A 17,584-nucleotide genomic window follows, 5' to 3' on the forward strand; every position below is an offset into this window, starting at 1 on the left:
AGGTGGAGGGGGGGAGGAAACCGAGAGTGAGGGTACTGGGGTGGGAGGAGACACCCTGGAGTCCCAGGAGGCATGCAGCCAGGAGTTCTTCTCAAGCCAGGAGGAAGCTAGCCAGTCGCAGCAGCTGGAACTTGTTGGTAAAGAAAAAGCAGAGGAGCGGGCTCCCGGTAAGCAGCTTTTATTTTTAGAATGGAAAATGTTTCGGGAGAGGAGGGGGGGTTATGGCTGCCTGCATGCATGCCTAGATGTGGAATAGCCCATTGATGTGGTGTATCACATCTCGGTAATAGGCGTCTGTAATCTCTTCAAAAGTTTCAGCCAGAGCGTGGGCAATGCGCTTGCGCAAGTTTATAGGGAGAGCCACTGTGGTCCTTGTCCCAGTCAGGCTAACGCGTCTGCACCACTGTGCTGCAAGGGTGGGGGGACCATTGCTGCACACAGGCAAGCTGCATAGGGACCAGGGCGGAATCCACATTGCTGTAGAAGACCCTCCCGCTCTTTCCAGGTAACCCGCAGCAGCGAGATATCTTGCAGGATTAACTCCTGTGTAAAATGTAGGGATAGTGTTCCGTGCAGTTCCCACCACGCTGCTCTCTGCCTTCCCCAATGCACAGAAACCCCAGTGCAGCCCTGACCCAAGCAGTTCCCCTTCCCAGGTGAGCCGCGGCAGTGAGAGCACTCATATCCCATTACTCACTATATCTTTGCTGCTGTGGCCTCTCTGTGCTGTGCTTGCTATGTGTAAATATGCTACAATGAGATGAAAAACTCCTTCACTGTGATTATACACAATGCAGCCTCTGTAATAAATGTTTCCATTTTTGTTTTTTTTTTAATGACAGTGTCCTTGACTAGTACTAGTAACATACCGGCACTATCACAGACTGCTGAAAAGCTACAAAACCTGAGGAGGAAACCAAGAAAAAGCAAAGAAGATTTGGTGAAAGCAGTTATGAATCAGTCTGCCAGAGAGAGCAAGAGGCTTCAGGACTGGAGAGAAAAGATTCAGCAGTGGAGGGAAACACATAGCAGGAGAAAGGAATTGGCTAAGAAGAAAAGCACTAAGCAGCTGATAAGCCTCATGGCGCGCCAAACGGACTGTATGCAGTCACTGGTAGCCATGCAGGAAGAGCACTACCGTGCTGCCTATCCCCCACCCCCCGTCCCAAAGCTCTCTTCCTTGTGCCCCAATGTCAGCTCAAAACCCCCTTCTCCAGCATCCAGGTTCTTACCACCACCAGCTGCCCCGAACACCTGTACGTTCACCTACCAGCCCTGAGAACTACAACCCTTACCCTCTGCACTCAACCCCCATCACCATGCAGCATTTTCATCCTGAAGTGCAGCAGGCATTGCACAGCACTCCAGACGGGACATTTTCAAACCTCTGACTGTACAGTTCACCACCCTACTCCCCTGCCCTTTTACTTACTTTCTTTTCAATAAATGATTTCTTTGCTTTTAAAACAGTTTTTATTATTGCAGAATGTGAGATACCGTACCCCAAGGAAAAACAGGCACTGCAAATCATTGTAACCACTGCACTTCACTCCCGTGCAAGGCACCAAACATTACTGTTGGCTTTCAGCCTCAAATTGCTCCCTTAAGGCATCCCTAATCCTTGTAGCCCTGTGCTGGGCCTCTCTAGTAGCCCTGCTCTCTGGCTGTGCAAATTCAGCATCCAGGCGTTAAACCTCGCAGGTCCATTCCTGATTGAATGTTTCACCCTTCCCTTCACAAATATTATGGAGGGTACAGCATGCAGATATAACTGCAGGGATGCTGCTTTCCTCCAAGTCTAGCTTCCCATAAAGAGATCTCCAGCGTCCTTTAAATGTCTGAAAGCACACTCCACAGTCATTCTGCACCGGCTCAGCCTGTAGTTGAACCGGTCCTTGCTCCTGTCAAGCTTCCCTGTATACGGTTTCATGAGCCAAGGTATTAACGGGTAAGCGGGGTCTCCAAGGATCACAATGGGCATTTCGACGTCCCCTACTGTGATCTTCCGGTCTGGGAAAAAAGTCCCGGCCTGCAGCTTCCTGAACAGGCCAGTGTTCCAAAAGATGCGTGCATCATGCACCTTTTCAGGTCAGTCTGTGTAAATGTCAATGAAACGCCCACGTGATCCACAAGCGCCTGGAGAACCATAGAGAAATACCCCTTCCGATTAATGTACTTGGATGCCAGGTGGAGTGGTGCCAGAATAGGAATATGCATCCTATCTATCGCCCCTCCACAGTTAGGGAAACCCATTTGTGCAAAGCCATCCAGAATGTCCTGCACGTTCCCCAGAGTCACGGTTCTTCTTAGCAGGATGCGATTAATGGCCCTGCAAACTTGCATCAACACTATTCCAATGGTCGACTTTCCCACTCCAAACTGGTTCGCGACCGATCAGTAGCTGTCTGGAGTTGCCAGCTTCCAGATTGCAATAGCCACCCGCTTCTCCACTGACAGGGCAGCTCTCAATCTCGTGTCCTTGCACCGCAGAGTGGGGGTGAGCTCCTCACACAGTCCCATGAAAGTGGCTTTTCTCATCCGAAAGTTCTGCAGCCACTGCTCATCATCCCAGACTTGCAGGACGATGTGATCCCACCACTCAGTGCTTGTTTCCTGAGCCCAAAGGCAGCGTTCCACGGTGCTGAGCATGTCTGTTACTGCCATAAGCAATTTAGTGTCACACGCGTCAGGCGACTCGATATCATCGTCGGAATCCTCACTGTCACTTGGGAGCTGAAGGAATAGCTCAATTGCCAAACGTGACGTGCTGGCGACATTCATCAGCAAAGTCCTCAGCAGCTCGGGCTCCATTTCCCACATAAATTGCGCTGCACAGAGACTCACAATGGCGCCAAACTGCTGGGATGTGAAGCGATGCACCACGGGGCATTGGGACAGGAAGCGGAATGACCCGCACCCTTCCGTCCCCTTCCCACAGTGCCAAAATGGGACGAGGTGCTCTGTGGGATGGTTGCCCACAATGCACCACTCCCAACAGCGCTGCAAATGTGGCCACACTGCAGCGCTGTCCCTACACAGCTGTACCTCCCAGCGCTGCACACCTCCAAGTGTAGCCATACCCTTAGATTCAAGTTCCTGCACCAAATTAGGCAAAGCAGGGACCTGAACCCAGTTCTCTCATGTGAGTGCCCTAACTACCACACTACAGGCTCTTCACTGAAAAACTTCAAAAAGTCTCAGTTTCATTCTGAGGCAGAACAATAAAAATTTCCAAACTCTCAAAAATATTTCTGGGATAGGAAAACCATTGCCAGCCCTGTTCTAGTTTACAAAGCACTAAACAAATATTAGCTAGTTACTCCTTCCTATGCACCTGATTAGGCTGACAAGTATCATGCTATAAATGAGGAAAATGAAACACAGGCATTACATGCGTTGCCCAGTGCTACAGAAGATGATGGGCTCTAAACTGTGATTAGAATCTCATAGTCTTTCAAACTAGGACTGTTGATTTCAGAAGATGCTGCTTCAGACTGATTGCTCTTCACACAAACTTGAAGGGAAAAACTGCATGTTAGACTGCGGGAACTTCCCATTATATAAGCAGCAAAATGGGAGGCCATCCTTTTAAGAACAATGGAAACCTGTGTTTTATTAAACAGTACTAGAAAGAACCCACCAAAGAAAAGAGACACTAACTTTTCATTGATAGCTGCTGCTTTACGTGAAAAATAAGTTCATAACATTATATAAGATTTTCACTAAAATGATCACAAAGTTCATACTGTTCATTGGTGAGTGCACCCAGGAAACAGAATGTGTTGAGGTCCAAATCCTATAGTCCTCACTCAGGCAAAACTCTGATTGATTTCAAAGTCAGTTTTTGCTGACCAAGGCTGATTCAGGATTGCAGGACTTGGCCCTCAGCAAAGAAAGTCGAGGAGCATAGAGGCGAATTTGTCAAGACTGTTTTTTTTTAACTTACTTATTCACATCAACTTCTTTAAGTCTTCTGTGAAAATCAGCGGCAGCTTCTGTGAAATTCGTCACAGCAGAAAAAAGGGGACCTATAAATAGAAAGCCCTTTTTTACTTCAGCATCACACAAAGAGCCTTGAACAATAAACATTTCACTTACTGAGGATAACCATGTATTTATTTTATTTACTGACTTGACAAGGAATCCTTGGCTTCCCCATTTCTTCTGGATCTGACTTTTAAAGGGCTGCGGTGCCCTCTCGTAACATGGAAAACCTATTTTAACCATGGCAGCAGTGCTGAGGAAGAATGTCTAATAAAACTTCTACAAAGAGGCATTAAAATAATATTTAATTTAAATATGCTGAGAACAATTCTTGGGGAACCTCTGGCAAAGAGAAAGTTCTGAGATTGGGGTGGATAGGGAGGGGGAAAACCCTGGATCTGCAATTTTAATTTTAGAGCAGACTTTACATGAAGAAACTTGACATGTATCAACATTTCCAGCACTTCTGCCTGCCTGTGCAAGGATTGCACCATTTTCACCTTAGGAGATTTCCACCCTACCCTTTGCTTGTTTTATGTGAGCTCTTTCCCCGTTTATACCAAGCCAGACTTGGTGTAGCAAGATCCCGTTGGGGAGGAATCCTCTTGGCCAAGGCATAGGATGGTGGTAGAGCCATTCTACAGCTGCTGCTCAACACCTGGACTGTCTCTCATTATGTGGGAGTGCAGGCCCGTTGGATCATTGTAGTTGCAGAACACCACCCCCCACCAAGCTCGTCCCTACTCTTTCCCTGGCAACATGCCCAAGCCCTCTTAACGGCTACTGGCAAAAGTCCCTGTGGAACTGAGCTCTGTGGCATACAGGGCAGCCACAGCCCTTGGGGCAGGCCCTAGGGCAGATACAGAACTGTACTGGTTCCATTGCATCCAGAGTGCACAAGACTTGGATAACGGTGTCTATTTCATTCTACAGCTAATTCTCCTACCTCCCTCTCCCTTGCCATAAAATAAAATAAAATTGGTTCTGGTTCATTGAGCAACAGGGGCAAACTTGCAAAAAGGGGAAACTTTAGAACCTTGCCAAACATACAAGTTCTGTAGGCAAAAGGGAAGCTTCAGACTATTTCAAATTTAACCACGAGTTTCAGAAAGCCCTAGCTAATCTAAAGTAGCTCCCTCCATAAAGCCATCTCCCCTCTGATTGTTTATATCAAGAGAGTTGAATCACCCTCCTCAGGTCAAGTTTCTGTGCGTGGCTGCCTCTGTGCACTGAATGGGAGTTGTGTGTACGTGCAAGGACAGCGTTTAGCCATTGTTGACATTCTAGCCACCCTTTCACAGAAGCTCATGTTTCACAAGCAGAAGGAGAGGGCTGACCAGGGAAAAGGTCTCCTGAAAACATACAAGTTTACTTATCCCACACAATGCCAGGGTTGCTCACTCTACTTCTTTTCTTAAAATCACAATACTTACAAAATTTGTGTTTCTTTAAGCTCCACTTTCTGGAATCACATGACTATGAGAGAAAATTGTATTAAAAAAAAAGTTTCTAGCCCTCATTGTTGCAGAAAACCTGAACCTGAAAGGGAAATAAGCTCTATTTATTTATTTTTTTAAATAATGGGTTTTAAGCCATTCCCATGAGCTCACTGGGCCTGAGTTACGATTTTTGAATGTCTGGTATTGGCAATATCACAATGCTATGACAAAGGGTAACAAAGTCATATAAATGCATCATCCCTGAATACTATTGTGAGGCTGAATCAGTGAGGGTTAAGCAACACAGCAGGCTGAGTGACCTAAAAGCAACTCTTAAGGACATATCAGAAGAGTATTGAAATGGTAAACAGGGCCATTCCCTGTAGATAGACCCTTCCGATGTAGGCTTGTACTGTTAGCGAATCAAGAATAAATACTACAATAGAACCTCAGAGTTACGAACACCTCGGGAATGGAGGTTGTTTGTAACTCTGAACAAAACATTATGGTTGTTTTTTCAAAAGTTTACAGCTTTGACTTAATACACTTTGAAACTTTACTATACAAAAGAAAAATGCTGCTTTTAATAATCTTAATTTAAGTGAAACAAACACTGAAACAGTTTCCTTACCTGAAAAATCTTTATTAAAACTTTCCCTCTATTTTTAGTAGTTTACATTTAATCTGCTTCTCTCTCTTTTTTTCTTGTCTCTGCCAGTACTGTACTGTATTTGCTTCTCTCTTTTTTTTTCGTCTCTGCTGCTGCCTTATTGCATACTTTTGGTTCCGAATGAGGTGTGTGGTTGATCAGTCAGTTCATAACTCTAGTGTTCATTACTCTGGTGCTCCTAACACTGAGGTTCTACTGTCACTGAGGTACAACCGCATCTGCTCTAACCCCTCAGACAGAGACCAACACCTACAAAATCTCCACCAAGCATTCTCAAAACTACAATACGCGCACGAGGAAATAAGGAAACAGATCAACAGAGCCAGACGTGTACCCAGAAGCCTCCTACTGCAAGACAAACCCAAGAAAGAAACCAACAGGACTCCACTGGCCATCACATACAGTCCCCAGCTAAAACCCCTCCAACGCATCATCAAGGATCTACAACCCATCCTGGACAATGATCCCACACTTTCACAGGCCTTGGGTGGCAGGCCAGTCCTTGCCCACAGACAACCTGCCAACCTGAAACATATTCTCACCAGTAACTGCACACCGCACCATAATAACTCTAGCTCAGGAACCAATCCATGCAACAAACCTCGATGCCAACTCTGCCCACATATCTACACCAGCGACACCATCACAGAACCTAACCAGATCAGCCACACCATCACTGGTTCATTCACCTGCACATCCACCAATGTAATATACGCCATCATATGCCAGCAATGCCCCTCTGCTATGTACATCGGCCAAACTGGACAGTCTCTACGGAAAAGGATAAATGGACACAAATCAGACATTAGGAATGGCAATATACAAAAACCTGTAGGAGAGCACTTCAACCTCCCTGGCCACACTATAGCAGACCTTAAGGTGGCCATCCTGCAGCAAAAAAACTTCAGGACCAGACTTCAAAGAGAAACTGCTGAGCTTCAGTTCATCTGCAAATTTGACACCATCAGCTCAGGATTGAACAAAGACTGTGAATGGCTTGCCAATTACAGAACCAGTTTCTCCTCTCTTGGTTTTCACACCTCAACTGCTAGAACAGGGCCTCATCCTCCCTGATTGAACTGACCTCGTTATCTCTAGCTTGCTTGCTAGCATATATATACCTGCCCCTGGATATTTCCATTACATGCATCTGAGGAAGTGGGTATTCACCCACGAAAGCTCATGCTCCAAAACGTCTGTTAGTCTATAAGGTGCCACAGGATTCTTTGCTGCTTTTACCTATATCTTGTTAGAAGTTTAGCAATGTGATCTAATTAGCTTGTAGGTGCTAAAACTTTGTTCCCGTCTCTAATGATATCATTAATGTAGTCTACTGACTCAGAGATCAAAAGGGAATATTATCATTTAGATTGGACTTGTGGTATAATAATATTATTGTCCTCATTTTGCTTTGAAACGCCTAAATTTCACATAGTAAACTACCTGGGAACTGTTTGAATAATTAATTGGCTAATGCTAATGAATCTAATGGGTATATGCCTAGGAAACAGATTAGCTTCAAAAACAACAGTATGCATTACTTATTGTTCAGCCAAGGAAGGCATGCTGTGACCACAACTGGCTTCAAGCTATAAAGAAAGCGGGGGCCTCATCCTTGCTATCTCAGATCAGCTTAAACTTTTACAGGAAAAGTCTAAGCCCGCAAGACTGAGGTCTCCCAGTCCACTCTGAATTAACCCTACAATTCTCGTGGAAGAATCTGAACAAACACTGCACATGGACAGCCTTTTAAATTGACTCCAGAAGAATTTTTACAAATCAGCAGCCTCACCATCTCTGCCATGAAACTGACCTGAGAACTTTATTCCTCTATGTATAATGATCTTTAATGGTAGCAACTCTCTTTCTTTTCTTTTTATTAATAAATCTTAGATGTATAGTTAATAAGAACTGGCTGTAAGTGTGTATTTAGGTAAGATCTGAAATATTCATTGACCTGCTGGGCAATGTGTCCAGTCTCTTCTTGGGATGGGTAGAACTTTATATATGGTGAATAAGATCTTTAGTAACCCTGGCTATAGTAGACTTGGCTATCTGGGTGGGAGCCAAAGACTGGACTGCTTAAAGGGAACTTATTTTGGCTTCTTGGTAATGAGTAATGTATTACAGAAGCTGTTTGGTTACTGGTCTGGTGAAAATAAACCACCAGCTTTGGGGATCATCTCCCCTACTCTTTGCAGTTTGCCTTGATTGAGCAATCTCAGCGTGGCCCCTTCAGTAATCACAGTCACAACTGTGCATGAATTTTATTGCATAATATTGTGAAAACTATCTATAAATTAGGACTGTTAGGAACAGTAAATAACCTTCAGTAGATTGCTAAAGCTGATCACAATTTTTTTTTGCTGCAGGTTCAGAGAAGAATCACAAGAATGATTAAAGGACTGGAAAACCTGCCTCACAGTATCAGACTCAAAGAACTCCACTTGTTCAGCTTATCAAAAAGAAGGGTAAGGGGTGACTTGATCTGCAAGTGTCTACATTGGGAACAGAAATTTGGTAGGAGAAGGCTCTTCAGTCTAGCAAACATAAGTAAAACAAGATGCAATGACTGGAAGCTGGACAGGTTTACACTCGAAAGAAGGAACACATTTTAAACAATGAGAGTAATTAACCATTGGAATGGGGCTCTGGTGGATCTTCCATCACTGGAAACTTTTAAATCGAGACTGGATGTTTTTCTAAAAGATATACGCTAGTTCGAACAGGAATTTATTCAGGAAAGTGCCTTTTACAATATATTTTGGAAACTTTATTTTTTATAATAAATGTTTTAAATTAAACTTTTGAAATAAAAATTCAAATAAGCAAACTGGCTCCATTTTTTATTTTTCAGCTACCTGAAGCTATTTCCATATGCACTCATTCACTAGCTAAAACCCAGTTCCTGCCCCTCATTTTTGGACACCTAGGGTCTCAAAGGCATAGGACCAGTAGTTACAGAGTAAAAGTCACTGGTGCTTTGCCTGTGAGGAGGATTCCTTCTTTTCTAATCTTGCAGAGAACTCCTGCCCAAGCTTGTGCTTTAGTTTTTTTACCTAGGGTATTACCATAGTATCTGAGCATCTCACAATCCTTCATGTATTTATCCTCATGAGGTAGGAAAGTACTATTAACTCCATTTTACTGATGGACAGAGAGGCCAAGGCCCAGATATTTAAAGGCATTTAGGCACCTTGGCACAGATCCTCACAGATGTCTAAATTCCATTGATTTCAATAGAAGTTAAGCACCAAAATACCTTTAAAAAGTGACTTGTCCAAGGTTAAACACTGCAGAGTCTACAGTAGAGCAGGGATTTGAACCCATATGTTTCATGTGCTAGGCTAGCTCCCAACCTCTAGACCACCGTTTCTCTACTCAAGAGAGTCTGCCCCAAATAAAGTATGAGGTAATATACAGTGTGACTATGTTATAAGAGACATTTTGACACTAACTTTTCAAACCTTCATTATATTGAGAAACTTCTTAGGGAGTTCTTAAAATGAGTTGCTTTATTCTGCTACAAGGCACACTGAAACTCAAAGTCCAGCTTCATGGATACAACAATCATATTTCTTTCCTTTGTGCACTTCTAATTGATGCACTCAGGACATATAAATGTTTAATGTCTGCACAGTCATTACTCACCAAATGACACTCCATAAGTCTCTACCTGTTCTTCATGTTTCTTGCTCAAATTATAGATTCTATTTGTGTATTTTCTTAAGGCTTCTCCATAATCTTGGCAGTTGAAAGGAATGACCTGGGAATCTGCCAGTTCATACACCAATCCTCCTCGTAACTGGGCAACAGTAAGCTGTTTCGTGAATGTGGGGTCATAAAATCGTTCTACTAACTCAAAAGTCTCATAGACGGTGTGGTAAACTGGGTAATTGCTGAACTTGTCTGCTCTCTGAAAGAGAATAAACAAAGTTTCAGATGGTCTAACTGAAGCCAGTTTGAGGGATGAAACTGGTCAGAAATGGCCAAAAATAGATCATCACAACTTCTGTATCATGATAGCTTCTTTCCAGACACAGATGAATTACTGTCCTTACCACTGTTTGTGTGAGGCGCCTATGAGGAAAAAAGGAATCCAAATTCATGGAGTACTATGGCAGAACAAAAGTGTGTAGCAATCCTTACTTCTGGTCTAGGGTGGCCTGTTTCTGGCCCCATCCTGAACTCCAATACCCATTGACTCATTCCCAACAAGCAAAACAATCTGGTTGTTTGAGTAGCACAAGTGCAAAACAGTAGTCCCGTTGGATCTTGTGCAATTCAGCCACCACCTACATTTCTTCCCTCATTTCCTCATCATCATCTTGCCCCAGACTATAATATTTCCATCCTCTATTCTTGTCTTCTTTCCTTATACACTCCACTGTGTGCTTTCTTTCATCCAGCCTTCCATCCTTAGAATTATCTTCCACTTCTTATGTGCCGACTGCCTTCCTCCTTGAAATGCATGCTTCCTCCTCCCTGAAAAAACAGCCTCCAGTGCTGACCTCTTTCTAACATTGATCTCTTTATGGACAGTGTCTCTTCCCAACTGCTCTTGAACTAACAGAATATTTTAAAACCATAGGTTAGCTCCTCAGGGCAGAGAGCTAAGGCCTGATTGTCCACTCCATCCTGTGTAACCACTTACACTTGTGCTAAGTGGGTAATAAAAAAAAAGCTACAGCTCTGATTTGGAAGCACTTCATACCCATCTTACACATTTTAAAATGCCGACGGATACTGAATGGTAAAGAATCAGGCCCTGAGTCTTCTGTAAAGCATCATGCAAACATATGGAGCTCGACAAATAATGCTCTTACAATCTTTAAAAGAACTTCATTAGCCTTGTTAGATATATATCTTCTGCATCTCATGTTGATTTTTTTTCTCCAAAAAGATTCAGTTTTATCAAATGCCTTCAGCCTGGCCTATACTTAAAAATTTTTACTGACCTATCTATGTCTGTAAGGAGTGTGATTTTTTCCTGACGCAGTTATGCCACTACATATCAGTATCTGTTTGGATCATTTTGCTTTAGTGAATCAGGAGAAGCTATACAGCTATAAACCCCTGTATGTCAGTGTAATTGTGCCTATACCTGGGGGAGAGAGCAAGAGAGAGCTGAAGCTTTCAGGATGCCCATATGGTTAAAATGACAAAACTTTTAGATAAGGCCTCAGTCTTAAGTTCCAGTTGGCCCTGACATTGTAGGACCTTGACCGTTAGTGCTAATGAAACACTTGTAAACTGGTTTAAACATAAAGCTGTAGTTTAAAGGAAAAACTGGACAATCCTTTACGGCAGTGGGTTACAAATGTGTTTTTTTCACCTATGAGGCAATGTGTCACTAGAACGAAGGAAAATACTACATGTAAGGGGACAATGTGATGTGTGTGGGAATGACAGCACAACCGGAAGCTGAGTCGATATACACTTCTTCATCGAGGGCCCTATTTGTGTAACTAGAGGGTTTAGAACGCACACATCACCATCATGGGTGAATTGTCCTTCCAGGGTTTGTTTCTTCACAAATTCCAAAATTGCATTTCTGTGAGCACAGGACCAACACTTTGGAACAAGTTTTTTTTTTTTTTTAAATTGTTGAATATCCCATTGTAGAGTAACTGTTCTCAAAATAAAGCCAAACCTCGGTATCCGTTGTTTTCAGGAAATCTGGATGCCTTACCCTGTTCTTCGTATAACGGGCTCTGCCTGATGTGATTCCCAGCCGCTGAAAATAAGCTTCAAAATCACTGCCTGATCCCAGTTTGTTTATTCTACATGCAGGAAATAAAAGGTATCAAAATGAGGCTACAGTCAGACCTAGTACAAATGATTATGCAAGGTATTGCTAGCAGAGTTTTCAAGGTATTGTGGACAAGGCTTCTGACAAGCAAGGTCAGAACGGTGAGGTAACGCTATTAACATGACGAATGCATTGGAGAAGGATACACATTGAGCCTGATGTGAGAGTGCTGTAGGATGGGACCTGGGCATCTTGGTGATCTCAAACATTAATAATCTACCGTCGACTGAAATCAGTTGGGAGCCTATATAAAGATACGTTTATATGTGGCAGACCACTGTATAATCAAAGCATTGCAAATAGTTTCCATTGCAGAAGAGGCTGTTGCTGGTGTTAATTTCAAGTGGAGAATGCCATCTGCTGGGTAGAGGCGGCGACACAGAGGAAAGGAAAATGAGAACACCACACAGAAGTATATGGAGGAGGGGAAAAAGCATGTCACTCTGGATTGGATTTGTTTATTGATGCGTGCATGCTTCTAGGAAATTAAATCGTGTAAAGGCCAGCTCCTAAAATTGCTGTAGCTCCACTGAAGCCAATAAAACTATGTGTATCAGCCGAGGATCTGCTCAGGGAGTCCGATCCTAGCGCTTACTTACGTGAGAAACCACACTGAATTCATGTGAGCTGGGGCTACAAGACTGGGGTAACAGACTTGGGACACTTGAATCAAGTAACACTAGGGGCTTAATTCCATTTATCTTACTGACATGATTAGTCCCATCTTATGAGTAAGGATTTAGCCTTGGTAGGCAGGAGCATGTAAACAACTGTATAGTTTCCATGAGGATGTTTTAATTTAGATAAAAGTGGCAAAGAGTTCTGTGGCACCTTATAGTGGCACTCTTTGCCACTTCTACCAATCCAGACTAACACAGCTACCCCTCTGATTAATTTAGATAGCAATATTTACTGTAGATCACCTTGCATATTTAAAGGAATTTAAGTACACATTTGTATATACAGTAGGTCATGGCCTTTTATAGTCAACTGCATCAAAAAAGAATGAGCAGTACAAGAACAACCTTCCTTCTTAACCAGGGCCGGCTCCAGGGTTTTTGCTGTCCCAAGCGATCGGTGGCACTTTGGCGGCAGCTCCACCGCGCTGCTTCCTTCTTCGGTAGCACTTCGGCGGCAGGTCCTTCGACCGAGGGACCCGCCGCTGAAATGCCGCCGAAGAGCCAGATGTGCTGCTCCTTCCCCTTGGCTGCCCCAAGCACTTGCTTGCTTCACTGGTGCCTGGAACCGGCCCCGTTCTTAACTACTGTTAAAGTTTCTATTAACAAAACATTTGTTTATCCTAACTAGAATGCAGCACTAGTTTGTCTTCCAAAGTGTTATTAACAGAACATTTAAACTTTTGTTTAGCAATTGGCACAGGTACCGCCAGTGTGGGCTTGTAAAAACATTTCCTAAAGTCATTGATACTGCTAGCTACTCATCCGCTACCAGACAGTTTTGTATCATCACTATCAACGGCAAGGATGCTTTTAAAAACAACACACATGAAACACTGATGAGGGGGAGGGGGGAAATAAACCCATACAGTTTCATGAACTTGCCTGGGATGACTTTTACTTTCTGTTGAAGGGTCCTTTTCAAGCCAGCTCTCATAGAGAGACTTGCCTTCATAACCCTCATCGGGGCTTGCAATCTGGGGAGGCAAAGCACATGCTCGTAATGAAAGCGTCTCCGCATGCAGTTGAATTTTATCAAGAGGAGATGCACACCATTAATCTGCATTATTCTTGATCTCACATGTTAACACATATGTGGCTTTACGCATGTTATTGATAATCTATGGGTCCCGGTCCTGAGCCGTGTACATTATGCACTTGGAACAACCGGAGGGAGTGCGGGTTCTTGACACCAGCTCAATGCTGGGGCTGGCCAGAGCACTGGTGTAAATTAAAGCAGTGCTGAGGGTTGCTCTGACTTATGCCCGTTGGACTATCGCCTTAGGGATGCTCTGAGTGGCAGCCTGGGATGCCCCAACCACACTCCTTTCCCCTTGGGAATGCCCCCTATGCTAGGCACTGGGAGACAACAGCTCTGCCCCACTCCAGTTCTCCCTAGCCAGGGGCGATATTCTCCACACACAGGTTGAGTCTACATTATGGCTGCTTTGTGCTACTGGAAGAGTGAAAAGCAGATACACTGGAAGGCAGGATCTGGATCATAATAATAATTATTTATATAAAGGGAAGAATAGGTGCTGACTCCGTGGATGATCCAAGGCTGGAGCACCCATGGGGAAAAATTAGTTCTGCACCCTCCGGCAGCCAAGCTCCGCTCCTCCCCCACCTTCCCTCCTCCTCCCCTCCTGAGTGTACTGCGTCCTCACTCCTCCGCCTACCTCCCAGCATTTCCTGCCCAGCCACCGCCAAACAGCTGTTTGGCAGGAACGTGGCACACTCAGGGGAGGAGGTGGGGAAGAGGCAGGGATTTGGGGAAGGAGTTGGAATATTGGCAGGGAGGGGGTGGAGTTGGGGCAGGGACTTTGGGGAAGGGGTGGAAAGAGGCAGGGCCTCATGGAAGTAGTGGAGGGGGGGGTCAAGCACCCATGGGAAAGAGGGGAAGTCGGCGCCTATGAAGGGAAATGCCTTGAAGTCCTGACTGAGATCAGTGCTCCATTGTGCATAGTAAGAGACAGTCCCTACCTCAAAGTATTTGGAATCTAAACAGACGAAGTCAGCGTTATTATCCCCATTACACAGAGAGGGAACGGAGAGGTTTTATTTGATGACTTGCCCAAGGTCAAACAGGGTATCTGTGGCAGAGCTGTGAATTGAACCCAGGTCCCCAACCACCAGACTGTCCTTCAAGAGCAAGGACTGAAGATAATCTTGTCCATTTCAATACCGGTCTCAAACCAAACTGATTTGACAAGCAAAGCTTGCAAAAGCAACCTGAACTCCTTTACCTGGAAAGCTGGAGATTTCACAAACACAAGCACTATAAAGCTGGGAGTGAACCGTTTCAGAATACTGGAGGGGGCCACTTTCTGCACTGAATAGCTGTAGATATATATAGCTATCGAGATACACGCCAAACTGAAAATCTTTAGGGTTCTGACCTCTGAGATTATGCCTGCAGCTAGCAGGAAAACAACCAGCTTGTGAAATAACTGTCTGGCTGCTATCATTTCCCAAACACTTTGGTCAGGTTTGGGGGCTAAACTCAAAACGAGACCTCAGCAGGAGCAAGTTGAACGCTACAGTGAAGTGCTCCGTGCTCCAGTACAGACTTTGTCCTGACATTATCGGCCAAATCATTATCAGGTGATGTAAAAACCATTTTTTCTCTTTTGCAATTCTTAATTTCTAAGCATAACTAGGAGGTAAGTTGTCTGTGCTTGTTCTCTGAATTTCATAGAATCATAAAAATGTAGGGCTGGAAGGGACTTCGAGAAATCAGCAAATCCAGCTGCCTGAGCTGATGCAGGGCCAAGTAAACCTAGCTCCTCTCTGACAGATCCTTGTCCAATCTGTTCATAAAAACCTCCAATAAAGAGCATTCCATATTCTCCCTTGGAAGCCTATTCCAAAGTTTAATTAACCTGATAGACAGAAAGTCATTCCAAATACGTAACCTAAATCTCCCTTGCTGAAGAGTAAGCTCATTACTTCTTGTCCTACTTTCACTGGACATGGAGAACAACTGAAGAACGTATCTGAAGACTGTTATCATATCCCCCCCACTCAGTCTTCTTTTCTCAAGACTAAGCATCAGGGCCGGCTCCAGGCACCAGCCCAGCAAACAGCTGCTTGGGGCAGTCAACGGTGAGGGGAGGCATGTCTGGGTCTTCAGCGGCAATTCGGCAGCAGGTCCCTCTCTCCCTCTCAGAGCCAAGGACCTGCTGTTGAATTGCCCTCGAAGACTGAAGTGGCGGCAATAGAGCAGCAGATCGCGATTGCGGGGTTTTTTTTTTCTTTTTGCTGCTTGGGGCGGCAGAAACCCTGGAGCCGGCCCTGCTAAGCATGCCCAGTATTTTTAATCTTTTCTGACAGGTCAGGCTTTCTAAATCTCATCACTTTTGTTGCTCTCCTCTGGACTGCCTCCAGTTTGTCCACATCTTCCCGAAAGTGTGACGCAAGGGCTGCAGAGCCTGCCCAAAAGTGGGGCAGGGCACAGCCCCACACCCTGCCTCTCCTCTTTTGTCTGAGGCCCCACCCCCAGCCAAGCCAGAAGCCAGAGCAGGCCCAGAGAGCTGTGGACCCAGAGCAGGACAATCCCCGGATCCCCACAGCTGTCTGCGCCCCACGCATGACTCTTACCTGGACCCGGCCCAGTCATGGTAAGAGCCACATGGGCAGCTGTGGGGAGCCATGCTGAGAACCCTCCACCTGCCTGGGGTAAGTGGATCAATAGCAGCCCCTGGCCCATGTCCCCACCCCATGCCTCCCTCTTCTCCCCCAGAAAGGTCTATGGTGCAGCTCCCCACAGCTACTCATGAGGCTCTTACCATGGCTGGGCTACGGTGGAGCTTCCCGCCCTGAGGGTGGGGGGGACAGGGCAGGGCGGGGACATGGGCTAGGGGCTGCTCTTGACACTTCCACCCCAAGCAGGTGGAGGGTCTGCAGCGCAGCACCCCACAGCTCTCCAGGCTCCACAGCTGGGCTCCAGCTGCCAGCCTGGCTGGGAGAGGCAGGGCCCCAGCTGAAAAGTGGGAGGGCTATGGCCCCCTGGTCACCCCTATTCCGGTGCCCCGGGTGTGACGCCTGGAATTGGACACAATACTCTAGCTGAGGCCTCACCAGTGCTGAGTAGAGTGGGACAATTACATCCCATGTCATACATACGACACACCTGTTAAAACTTCCCAGAGTAATATTAACCTTTTTCACAACTGCATCACACTGTTGGCTTATATTCAATTTGTGATTCATGATGACCCCCCCAGATACTTTTCAGCAGTACTATTGCCTAGCCAGTTATTCCACCTCATTCTTGCTGCCTCCATGCCTTCCTGCCTTCAGAACTCTTCAGGACAGAGATGCTGAGCCCTCAACTGTGAACTTTATCCTTTAATGCTAGCAAAGCAATACAGAGCCCAAAATTGCCAGTGAACTGAAAAATCCATTATTCACACAGCTCTGCTCCTGGCCACCGCTGGACATTAATGAGCCTCTACCGCTTTAAATGAAAAGCTTAAAATACATCTGGAAGAAGAGAAGTTCTAAATGAGCATGTAGGGGAAAGTGCCTCTGTGCATCTGGGTTTGAGTATAGGACTATGTATGGCTCTTTGACCTGTATAGCTGTAGTGGGTTCAAGGCCTTTCTTTGTTGATTTTCACCAGCCCTGCACTTAGAAGGACGAAGAAGTGAAAATGTGGCTCTTCACTCCACAAGCTACACAAATTTTTGGCCAGTAACTCCCTAAGGATTTTAGGAAGGTGAATAACTGCATTAGAAAATAAACAGTCACTTCCAGGACATAAAAATACAACTGCTCTCCTTAGGGTCCGATGAGCAGTTTTAGCTGCACCGGAGAATAAATACATCAAGCATCATACTCTTCCGTATCCTCGAGAAGGATGAGGACGTTCTCCAGTTGACTTAGACAAAGCAAGAAGAAACAGAGAGAAATAGGAGATGAGCCATTAGATTACCTCAGGGATGGAGACAGCAGAACAGAACAAAAACTGGGGAAACTGTTCTTTGAATGAAGACAAAAA

The 17,584-nt window shown here is 44.9% G+C and overlaps 1 protein-coding gene across 3 annotated transcripts in view; it reads right to left on the reverse strand.

Annotated features, from left to right (window-relative positions):
• LOC127045177 (N-acetylated-alpha-linked acidic dipeptidase 2-like) overlaps window positions 1-17,584 on the reverse strand; it is a 49,274-nt gene that overhangs the window by 3,025 nt on the left and 28,665 nt on the right. For all 3 annotated transcript variants that reach the window (XM_050941000.1, XM_050940980.1, XM_050940991.1), the window contains 4 exons: window positions 13,468-13,559; window positions 11,786-11,876; window positions 9,745-10,009; window positions 3,947-4,028 (listed from right to left, as the gene is read on the reverse strand). In XM_050941000.1, coding sequence (XP_050796957.1) covers window positions 3,947-4,028; window positions 9,745-10,009; window positions 11,786-11,876; window positions 13,468-13,559 — 530 coding nt within the window. The remainder of the gene's footprint in view (window positions 1-3,946; window positions 4,029-9,744; window positions 10,010-11,785; window positions 11,877-13,467; window positions 13,560-17,584) is intronic.

This window comes from Gopherus flavomarginatus, chromosome 1 (genome assembly GCF_025201925.1).
Source record: "Gopherus flavomarginatus isolate rGopFla2 chromosome 1, rGopFla2.mat.asm, whole genome shotgun sequence".
Lineage (NCBI taxonomy): Eukaryota > Metazoa > Chordata > Testudines > Testudinidae > Gopherus > Gopherus flavomarginatus.